Raw genomic sequence first — 11438 nt, 5'->3', positions numbered from 1 at the left:
CTTTTATTATTTCATTAAGAATTGCTGAATTATGACGTAAGTATACTTAATTTAATATTTACGAAAATTGCTAATATAATTATAATTTATTTCATACGTAATTTACCAAAGTTATTAAATTACGGCAAATATTCAGTATAGATCGGCGGTGGGGAATATTGTGGTGGCTGGATTTCTTTTACCCGCAGTTTGATAGGTTTCTCCCCGGGAGGAATTGGCGCTTGTTTCCACCTGAAATGAAATTTCAAATTGTACGATTTGGTATTCGGTTTTTTTTTTTTCATAACCAACATTATATAATTTTAAATATGATTTGTTTGTCATCGAAAGATGTGAATTTTATTAGTTAATGAAATTGAGAATTGTGAATTACCCATTATTAATCTAAATTATAAACATATAGCAGCAGAATGTACAGTACTATACAGCTAGAAAAACTCCTGTATATGCCTGTTTTTTGGATCTATCTAGGGCTTTTGATATTATAGACTATGATGTACTTTGGAATAAATTCAGGAAGGAGACGGATGTGTCCTTCGAAGTTACACCTTTTTTGCAATATTGGTACCACAACCAACGCAATGGGCAGGCGAGCACTCGGAAATGTATGGGTTAGAGTGCGGTGTGAGACAAGGCGGCCTTACCTCGCCTCGTCTATTTAACCTGTACATTATGGGCTGCTTGGTGAGCTGGATAATAGCAGTATCGGTTGTCAAGTGGGGGGCGTCTGCGTAAATAACATCAGTTACGCTGACGATATGGTATTGCTAAGTCCCTCAATCGGCGCGTTACGAAAATTATTTAGTACATGTGAGAGGTATGCTGATGCCCATGGACTGAGATAGAACGTGAAAAAACTCCAGTGAGTTAAAGCCGGTAAGAAAGTTTATACTAATGTTCCACCTTCAAATCTTGGTGGCGCTGCTTTAAGAAGAGTAGAACGGTTAAGGTAACGGTAAAGTATCTGAGTAACCAACTAACCCATTGAGGGTTTCAGACAACCTTAGCGATGACGAGGACTTGGAGCGAGAGCGCAGGGTGCTGGCCGTGCGCTATAGCATGCTGGCCCGAAGGTTTGCACGGTGTACTGAACGTGTAAAGATAACCTTGTTCAAGGCATATTGCCAATCCTTTAACACCTGCAGCCCTTGGGTTAAGAATACGCAGCGCGCTTATAGCGCTCTGAGAGTTCAGTACAACAATGCATTCAGAGTGCTGTTCGGATTATGCTATTATTCGCAAGAGGTGTGCATCTGCGCTTCAGATGTTACGATGTAGCTCGAACGGCATTCTGTGTGCACTGGCTGACCGCAGGACTCGGAAATACTGCGCCACTAGATACGGCTACACGCTGTCTAAGAATGGCGTTTTTGTGTTTGTTTCTGTTTGTTTTTTATTCTTTATTTTTACTATTATTAGTGATAAGGTTGCCATGTAATATTAAAATTAAAATATGGACTATGTCTGAGACAAAATAAATATAATTACCACGGCACCAAACTCAAATCATATGGCGGTTTGGGTCTAGCGAGACGTTCAGCGCGTTCGCGTCTCAACATGTCCTTGTCCCTCACGAGAGCGCAACACGCGCGCAAAGTGAAGTAGTAGATTAGCTCTACCCCTGACAGGAGAGAAAAGCCAAGAAACAAACCAGCTATTCCGCCGAAAGACACTGTAAAATAATTCTAAATTATGTCGTGAAATTATTGTATTGATTTAAGACAAGATCCAAGATGTTTATATACTATCAACCTATTTGGAATTCCTGAATGCCAAATACTGATGAATGGTATACATAATACCCTACTATAGCTGATTTATGAAACTATAAGTTCAACAAATTTTAAGGGATCCAAAACAGCGGCTTGAATGTACATTATTAATCGATCCAGTTAGCTTATTCGAGTTAAAGCAAATTAAATACCACATTTCATCAACTTAGAATTTGGTTTGGCTGTTAAAGAGTGACAGACAAATATACTTATTCTCCCATAATATTAGTATGGAAATTTTTTAAATATTTCTATATTAATGTCAACGGTTGAACGGTTAAGAGAATCGTCGTTTCGGATACTTTTTTACAGACGAGTTACCTACCCTCGAATCAATACTGATGGGAATACTAGAATATTGATGAACAGGGTTTACATAAATAAACAAAATGTTACACATACTGTAAAATGATTTAGTATAAGTATATAACACGCGAAAAGATCATCTGACACCTCAGGCGACAGTGATAAGATTGTTTTTATTATTAATAAAAAATAATAATAAGTAACTGTTTTAATTTTTAATAATTTCTTAGAAGTTAGTTTTTTTTTGTATAGATACCTAAAAGATCCACCCATCCAAAAAGTACTTCACGCTTGTACCTCACCATCGGCCAAGACACAAATTCAGTTTCCAAGGAATTAGTAGCGACTGGACCTTTGCTTGTACTAAAAATAAAAATACATTTTATTTATATTATATCAAAACTCAACTTAAATTGAGCTACTTCCTTATGAGAGGCTTTAGAAAAGAAGAATCTTACTCAATTTCTGTTAGTTTTTCAACTTCGTAGACTGTATGAGTACATCCTAGTTCACAAGAGCAACGAGTCACGTCAGTAATAACGGCAACATATTTGGCAATACATTCCAGTTCCTTAACTGTGCAATGTCTGTAGCCTTCTGTCAATTTTATCAAGTATATATTAGTTTCTTTTCCCTAATATAACTATGGAAATATTTTAAAGTTATAACTCAAACGAAAAGTTAACATTTCATGATCAGGAACAACTACATCAAAGATAAAGATAGAAAATATTACTATCTTTTAATTATTATTTTACATTTTTCTAGCATACAGACCGCATACGTATACAAGACGTCTTTATATACAACAATCATATTATTGTGACTAAAAGATAGATAGAGTTTGAGAATGAGGTCTCTTAAAAAATATATTTCGTGATCTCCCGAACATTGCTTGATAGCTCTAGGGCGCTTATTGTGCCTAAGGCATGTATGTTAAGATTTTGAATATGATTAAATAATGTAGATAAGGTTTTTGCAGAAATAGTTAATGATTAAACCCGGATGAGTACTTACTGATGCGAGGATAAAAATGTGGGACACATTTGCATAAGGATCGACATTGCTGCATACGACATTGTCGCATGCATGCCGAGTATGTATAAATATTAGATGTTTCTAAAATTTGTTCATCAGCGAATATACAGCGTCTTTGGCGGATAGATAATTGCCTCGCATCCTCTGTGGTGTATGTATGTTTTACAGAAAAAGAAACTTTCTCAACACGACGATCCCAAGAATGCTGAGCGATTTGTTCCAAACCAGCCATTTCTTCGGTTGAGTGTATGTAAATCTATAATTTTGTAATTTGTTTTGATTTTTTCTTATACCAAAATAGAGAACACGTAATAAATTTATTCTAGTTTACCCAAAAATATGATTTAAAAACGTACATCTATTGTCGTGTCGTTACGAAATGAATTGAACATAAATGACCATTTTGCATCGGTTTCATGAATGAAAGCCTCTGCAAATTGCTCCGTCTGACTTTGCCTGAAATAAAGCATCAATGAAATCGTACCTTAAAGTTACTTATTTATAAATATGATGTATATATGTATGATTACCAGGGCCAAGACTTCTCTGCATGTCGTGAGTTATACGCATAACAAAAGCCCATCTCTGTAAACACGGGCACTAACAAGTCACAACATTCCTCAGAATCTCCTTTCCATTCGCAATCATAGAATAAAGATTCACAGCGTCTAACAATCTTGAAAAAAAAATTATATATTAAAAAACTGCTCAATAACATATTTTTTTATTAATGAAAGTGCATTAAACAATTACTTAAAATATATACATATTATAATAAATGTATAAAGTTAGTACCTACATTGAAAACAGCATCTTTTGGTTTTAAAGCTGGCTCGGGACCATCGTTTGGTCCCCTTCCAACGAGTTCTGGATAAGTTACGAATTCAGATGTTCTTTCAGCTATAGATCGATAATTTAAAGTTGCCAACCATCGCAGCATGTTTTCAGCGCCAGCCGGAGGATCAGAACCCCAAATGCTATATAAAATTAAGTTAAATAGAATTGTTGCTTATTATACATTGCAATTTGTTCAAACTTTACTAATTACTTACTTCTCTATGTAATCTTGCATTAATTGTTCATCTACTGGATTTAGATCGCAAATGGTGACTGCTGGGAAAGGTACATCCCAATTGTGAAAATCTGTATCTAATCCTAATGAAACGTTTTGTTTTAGTTGCAGGGTTGTGTTAGAAAAATATGTCAGTAAAAACTTAATGGACTTACCTGTAATTGTTGGATTTGTTTGGAACTTCTCCCACAAACTTACGATAATGATACAAGTAGCGACTGCTCCTATAGAAGTAAAGCTAAACCACATGAACCTGTCATTAAAAATACATTATATAGCCAAAAATTACAAATACTAAAATTAAATTAAATTTAAACGTATTAAACATCACTAACTTTTCACAAAATGGACGTTCTTTTTCCGCAATATATCTTACACCATGTAAAGTAGAATTGTTAAAGAATTCAGTAGTTTGATGACGCAAACTGTCTGCTAGTAGAGACAAAGGTCCATCGTCTGATGATTTGGACTTGGGAATTGATTTTGGTAACCAATTCTTACGATTTCTCAGGTCCCGAGGGTCGTTTTTAGCTATATTTTGAGGATAAATCTTCATGTCTTTGTTCTTAGCCAACATAGTATGTGTAACGTTTGAATATAAATGATCGATTGACGACCTTCCATACTAAATCACGCAAGCTGAGATAGCATCGAAATTATTGATCCCTTAATATTTTTAATGGTTTCAGTGTAAGTGCCGAGATGGCCCAGTTATTAGAACGGGTGCATCTTAAACGATGATTCGGGTTCAAACCCAGGTAAGCACCACTGAATATTCATGTGCTTAATTTATGTTTATAATTCATCTCGTGCACGGCGGTGAAAACATGCGTGTATCTTTTTCTTAGAAATGCCACATGTGTATTCCACCAATTCGCATTGGGACAACGTGGTGTAATATGTTCCAAACCTTCTCCAGAAAGGAAGAGGAGGCCTTAACCCAGCAATGGAATAATTTGCAGGCTATTGTTGTTGTTGGTTTCAATGTATAGTCGTATTATACATGGTACTTTTTTTTAAAAAACCTATGAATTACATGTTTAAAATTTAAGGCATAACGCTTACGACTAGATAATATAAGAAAATAAAATTATTTAGTGGAAGAATAATAAACAAAGACGAGGAAAATATTGTAATACATCTAAATAAAATCAATGAGAATTAACTTTATTAGTAAACTACAAGGCACTCATAATATTAATATTTTTCTTTGAGTTAAATTCAAAATCTACGTCAGGTGTTAATAACGGTTCTATTTTTATGTCCAAGTCTTTCAATGCATCATCAAGTATTTTTATTTTCCCCAGTATTTTTTCAGCCTGAAGATTGAAACCTGGCTCTAGCATTTTACCCGTTGGATTCATCTTGAACAAATATTCGGCCTGTGCGAGAAATACCGTTTTTTTTTCGTTAATAATATAATCATTAATTTATTGAAAATTTGAAATAATAAATAAGTAAACGTACAAGAAAATCAATAGGATTATCTGGACGTAACTTTGCAACTTCTAGTAGCGCACTCGTAAGTGTCGGAAATATATTGTTTACGAGATAGTTTCTCATGGGTTCGCCCGCCGCCGCTAAAGCTGCCTCCTCTTCTTCTCGCATTATTGAATACAATTCAGACTAATGGCAAAAATACAGATTAAAATAATTATTTATTCATAATCTAAAAGGTAACCAGTATATCACACAATATTATTAATGCATATTATAATATTATTAATCTTATTTTTAATGTTTCACAGAGTAAAAAAGTAAATAAATTATGATACCCAATATTCCATTTTTTCCTCGAGATCTTCCTTCATTTTCTTTTCTAAGTCTTTCATTGCTTTTTCTTCTTTAGCACGAAGGGTCTCCATTTCACGCTTTTCTTTTTTCTCGGCCGCTTCGATTTGTGCTATAAAACGTTTGTAAAATTGTTACTTTAACATTGGTTTTAGCTTTTTTCGATGTATAATATCATATATCTTTTACCCATAAGTTTTCCGTAACGACACGGACGGCCCATACGTAGCGCAACTGCAGTATAAGTATTCTTCATTCCATAATCAGCATGATCTTTCACGTGTATTACTAAAGGATGAATATCGAGCTCATCAAAAAAGTTGAGTACAGTTATATCACGAGCGTCACCAGCTCTAAATTCACTGAGATGTTTTAGAACAGCTTCTTCATCTAACCGAGAATCATCTTCTGGTTGACGCATTGCTTTTTCACATATAAAATCATCAGTTGCTTCTAAAGATACAACAACATCTGAAATTATGTTGAACTTATAAGCTTGGACTTTGCGAATGGTTTTATATTAAATTTTACAATGTAAACTACGACACTTAAGTTTTGACCAATTAATGTAGTAAGTAACGAACCTGGTAACATTTTTTTTAGGACATTGCTATACAAATCAACGTCTTCATCAAATGGATCCTCCACATTGTCTTCATCTCCATCAGAATCTTGCTCATCCCCCTTTTCGAATACTAAACGAATATGTTACAGTTTAAATTGGTGTTTATAAGTATTTTGTCATACATACGTATGTAACTTTTATTGTTACTAAATAACTAATCTAAGCCATGTATTATATTTCACATTTAACTAATAATATATGAAGAAAAGGTAATACCTCATTGTCCTATATAATTATAGCAGGTACCTTTTCTTTTAACTAACAATCCAAAGTTTTACCTAAATAAACATTACTTTGGCTTACATAAGGAACATTGTGTTAGATTGGTTGGAAAACCATCGAGCACCCATCCTTTGTTCAAGCCCTCGTGACTTATAAGTCTTTGACGTAGATATCTATAAAAAAATAATGTATATATATATATATATAAATGTCCTATTTGAATGCACGAGGTAAGGTAAGGTATCAATTCACAAGAAATAAACGTATTAAATGGAAATGTAGTCATTCTCAGACTCCCATTCAGCCCGCAGAGTTATTCAAGTAATTCAGTGACTCAGCCGTTTCCATGCTATGAGAGCACTCTTGATTGGCACGATTCTGCCGTTCGAAATAAGTACTCTTGTCTATGTTGTAAACGCGTTGGAAAAGTTTTCACATCGTATGACAACTTGGAATATAAGCACCGCACAAAGTTAATGTTATATATTTCTATGAAAAACAATTATTATCTTATTTGACATTAGAATGAGATATTCATGAATTCATACGTATATAATTAGGAACTATACAATCTTAAAACAATAATTTATCAAATGCCTCAAATTAGTTTTAAACAACATACAAAAGAATCTGACTAACGTCAATATCTCCTCATCGCTCAAAGATCGTCCTACGCTCAACATAGCATATGTTTGTTTGGCTACTTCTTGAGCTGTATCATCACCCTCTTCGTCAGCATCATCACCCGCACCAACCTCAACTTCTTCCGTATTAAGTTGGGCAAGAGCAGCCGTCTCACCGACTTCCCAGTGTTTGATGCGCCATGACTAATATTTTTTTATGAATTTCACTTCTACTTTCAAAATTATTCAAAATAAATATAGTTACATAGTGACGGCTCACCAAATCATCTAATATATCTTCAGCGATGGTGTCTGGCGACACGTAAAGAAGCCCATAAGCCTCACAAATTAGCTTAGATAAGGTAGTTTTACCTACAATGGGTGGCCCATGAACTATCACCTGCAAAATTATTATATAAACAAAATAGAATATTGGATCAATTTCATCTTTTGTGAATATAACATGCAATTTGAATACATTATAGGAAATATAATACATTTATTTTATCAAAGAATATTTTTTAGTCAGCGTAAGCCACGTAAACGACTAAATTTAAAATATCAATAATTTCAATTATGACCTTGAAACTTTTTAACCCCCTTTCTCTTTTAAATTGTTTCATAAGAGTGGGAACGTTCTCTTCAAAAGACAATTCTGACGTCCATTGCAATCCCATTGTTTCAACTATAAATGTAGGCTCCATATTGAGATTTAAAGTCATAGAATCAAAAATTCTTTGCTGTAAAAAAGTAAATATTAATTTGGAATACAAATAATACACATCTTTGGCAAATTAACGTACTCAAGTTTTGGAGGATGTAAGCAGTTTGAATAAAAATTAAAAATGTATTTAAAGTGTGTACACGTGTAAGTATGCATTTACAATTAATGCATTTAAAGTTTATAACTAACGTCAATTTCAGGTATAAGGAAACCATCTTCAGGAGGAATACTTTTAAACATTCCCGAGCCTACAATTTTACCCAAAGGCTTTATTATCTGTAAATATTCAAATTTTTCCATTATATTTCTTTAACAAGGTATGAATATGAGATTTTAAATAAAGATTTTCGTTACAACCTCTCTTTGTTTAGTAACGTTTTGCTCAACAGCAAGAATATAAAGTTTCTTCGGAAAATCAGATATTAAATTGTAAATAATCCTGAAAAATAAGTTATACTTAGTATTGTTTCGTAAATAATTCGTGTGATATTTCATTTCATTTATACTAACTGCGCTAAATCCTTCACATTTATAAGAGGAATAACGTTTCCACCGCGGCCCAGTATCGGCAGTAGACGCTCGCATTCCCAAGCTTTTTGAAACCAGTAAAACAATACATCTTCTCGGCCACCGTATGTCACTCCTGTTGCGATGACCATAGCTCTAACAGAAGTTAATCATTTTTAAACATTACTCGTTTAGTATTGTATAGCGTTATAGCTTTGCTGGCTTGGTCTACTTGCTCAACTAGGCGCGATTAGATTTTTGAAATTATAAATACAAAAATAAACTAGGTTAACTGATTTATATACTGAATTTAAAAGTTAAAAAGACAAAATCGAAACAAAATGCCCATGCATGTACCTATATGCAATATTTAAACATTTGATTTATTTGTGAATTTTCATAAATTACGTTGGGAGAATATAAAAACCTTTTAGCATATATTAAATATTAATTATAAAAATAAACCGGATGCAACAGTAAGTATTTTATACTAAGAAAGCGATGAAATTAATATCACTAACCCGATTTGTGATTTATATTTTCTTGCAATGCCAATAACCTCATTCTCCAAATCGTAATGCATTTTGTAATTTGGATGTGGTTTTCTTTTACGAAAATCAGACTCTATAAATGGCATATCTGGCGTGTCCTTTAAAAGATATCGAACATTATTGTACAAGAAAAAAATATATGTTTACACATCCTGTTACTCGCGTTATTACCTACATTCGAAAATTTCGCGTTATTTTTTTTTTTAATATTTCAAAAATAAAATCTATCATATCATTATTTCACTTAGAAATGATCATATCATTATTTCACTTAGAAATGATCATATCATTATTTCACTTATTTTACAATCCTAGATGACTAAAGGTGAACATGGTACTTTTTTCTTACATTAGATGGACATTGGAATTTACCTAATTTGAATGTAAATTTATTACTAGCCATGGAAAAAAAATACCGATTTTTATTCAAATTAAAAAACCTATTTAAAATAAATATTAATGTGTTATCTATTTTTCAGGATAGCTCTTTAATCTAGTTAAGTAGGATGCCATGATGCATAAATGATAGATATGATATTTATCTGTAGTATTTTTCTAACAAAACATTTTACACAAAACGAAATATACAATGTAAAATTTGTAATCGCCAGTAAAAAATACTTACCGGGTCTAATGGTTTAGTAACGGCCCATGTCATTACTGTTGATACCAGAATCAGGTAACGCTTTTTGTACGCGGTTTGAGGTTCGTCATCGTCTAAATCAGGCGAACGAAGTGGGGCTTGCTTATCTAACAGATCTTTTAATACTGTAACATTATTGTATAAAAATTATTGTTCTATCTTCTCAAATATTACTATAACGCTAATGACTTTATTGTTTCTTCTTGTGGGTATGGTATTATTTTTTCACTTAAGACTTTATTAAGTTATGGTGGATATAAAGGAATAGTACCGAAAAAATCGTTACTGTTTACAAGAAACACAAATGGGTAAGTATCTAAAGGAAAACGGATAAAAATTTATTGTCTGGCAGTTAGGGCTTTCCGTTTCCATTACCTAAACATTTTAAAGATTTTTTTAATATACTAACATTTAACGTAATCCATGGCTAATTTCAGTTCATCTCTATCATAGCTTATATCAAAGATAACCGTTCCACAAGCGAGCATTTGGGACAGACATTCGGCTTTAGAAACTATACGGGCGACATTATCCAAAGACTTGACCTTGGGGTCTGTAACGGTTCCTGAGAAAAAGCCGGTTATATGCAACATTACCATAAATTGGGATCACATTTTGATAAGTTCAACGGCTATTAAAATTCTAGTTGCTGTTTCAAACTGCTTTTTAATTTAAATAAAATGAAAATATATAAGTATTAAAATCATAATTAGTCTTTATGATATTGAGTAAAATGGTAGATGAAATTGCATTCAAATTCGACGACCTCCTTGGTCGAGTGGTGTGTACACCGGTTTTCATGGGTACGCCACTCCGAGGTCCCGGGTTCGATTCCCGGCCGAGTCAATGTAGATTATCATTAGTTTTCTATGTTGTCTTGGGTCTGGGTGTTTGTGGTGCCGTCGTTACTTCTGATTTTCCATAACACAAGTGCTTTAGCTACTTACATTGGGATCAGAGTAATGTATGTGATGTTGATGTTGTCTATAATGGTATATAGTTTAACCTATGATTTCGTATGGATCTTCAGGAGGAGCTTGGCTTATCGACTCGACATCCTCACCAAGAATAAGTTGAGAAGATTGTTTATTCGAAGCGGTCGCATTTTGCTCTAATACTTTAGATATTTCTTTTAAAAAATATTCCCCATGATATGAGTCCAAATTATTAATAAAATATCGTTTATATGAGAATAGTTGCAGTATATTAGATAACGATTTCTCGGAGGACATTTTTTCCGTGGACTATTTACAAGTTTTTACTTTTAACACGACAATAAATTCAAGGATCAAATTTTGTTTGACAACAATCATGACATGTTTATTTTTTATAATTATTGAAATAGAAAACGTCACCTATAAAAGAGTAAGTATAATTTTCACATACGTTATTATATTCGTACGTACTTTACGCCCTTGCGTTTTATTAATACTTATCTTGTTAACTATTTAAATCGTCGTACAGTGTAACAATATCGAGATACAAACTAACGAGTCGTTAAATATTATTGTAGATTATGTTATTAAAAACATAGAACATTGTTTTTCTCTTCCATTCCATAGCT

At 33.1% G+C, this 11438-nt stretch overlaps 2 protein-coding genes across 3 annotated transcripts; both read right to left on the bottom strand.

The window, feature by feature from the left end:
• Window positions 1–22: 22 nt before the first annotated feature.
• Window positions 23–4928, bottom strand: LOC124530391 (sodium channel protein Nach-like). 2 transcript variants are annotated; one of them, XM_047104549.1, is made up of 11 exons: window positions 4524–4928; window positions 4344–4441; window positions 4169–4271; window positions 3916–4093; window positions 3647–3792; window positions 3473–3572; window positions 3096–3372; window positions 2537–2675; window positions 2335–2441; window positions 1489–1672; window positions 23–231 (listed from the first exon to the last, which is right to left on the bottom strand). In XM_047104549.1, the coding sequence occupies exons 1-11, from the start codon at window positions 4763–4765 to the stop codon at window positions 120–122; spliced, it is 1686 nt and encodes a 561-aa protein (XP_046960505.1). In that variant the 5' UTR covers window positions 4766–4928; the 3' UTR covers window positions 23–119. The 2 variants fall into 2 exon arrangements, with proteins under 2 accessions (XP_046960505.1, XP_046960504.1); XM_047104548.1 differs by having other exon boundaries at window positions 4169–4441.
• Window positions 4929–5313: 385 nt separating this feature from the next.
• Window positions 5314–11438, bottom strand: LOC124530407 (adenylate kinase 7-like). The gene is made up of 16 exons (XM_047104572.1): window positions 10881–11438; window positions 10284–10439; window positions 9857–9999; window positions 9202–9329; window positions 8684–8836; window positions 8531–8612; window positions 8363–8449; window positions 8031–8189; window positions 7730–7849; window positions 7466–7653; window positions 6908–6999; window positions 6564–6674; window positions 6169–6450; window positions 5964–6091; window positions 5656–5814; window positions 5314–5570 (listed from the first exon to the last, which is right to left on the bottom strand). The coding sequence occupies exons 1-16, from the start codon at window positions 11104–11106 to the stop codon at window positions 5367–5369; spliced, it is 2418 nt and encodes an 805-aa protein (XP_046960528.1). The 5' UTR covers window positions 11107–11438; the 3' UTR covers window positions 5314–5366.

This window comes from Vanessa cardui, chromosome 6 (genome assembly GCF_905220365.1).
Source record: "Vanessa cardui chromosome 6, ilVanCard2.1, whole genome shotgun sequence".
NCBI classification, from domain to species: domain Eukaryota; kingdom Metazoa; phylum Arthropoda; class Insecta; order Lepidoptera; family Nymphalidae; genus Vanessa; species Vanessa cardui.
The sequence above is the reverse complement of the archived record's forward strand: the minus strand, read 5'-3'. Positions and strand labels throughout refer to the sequence as shown.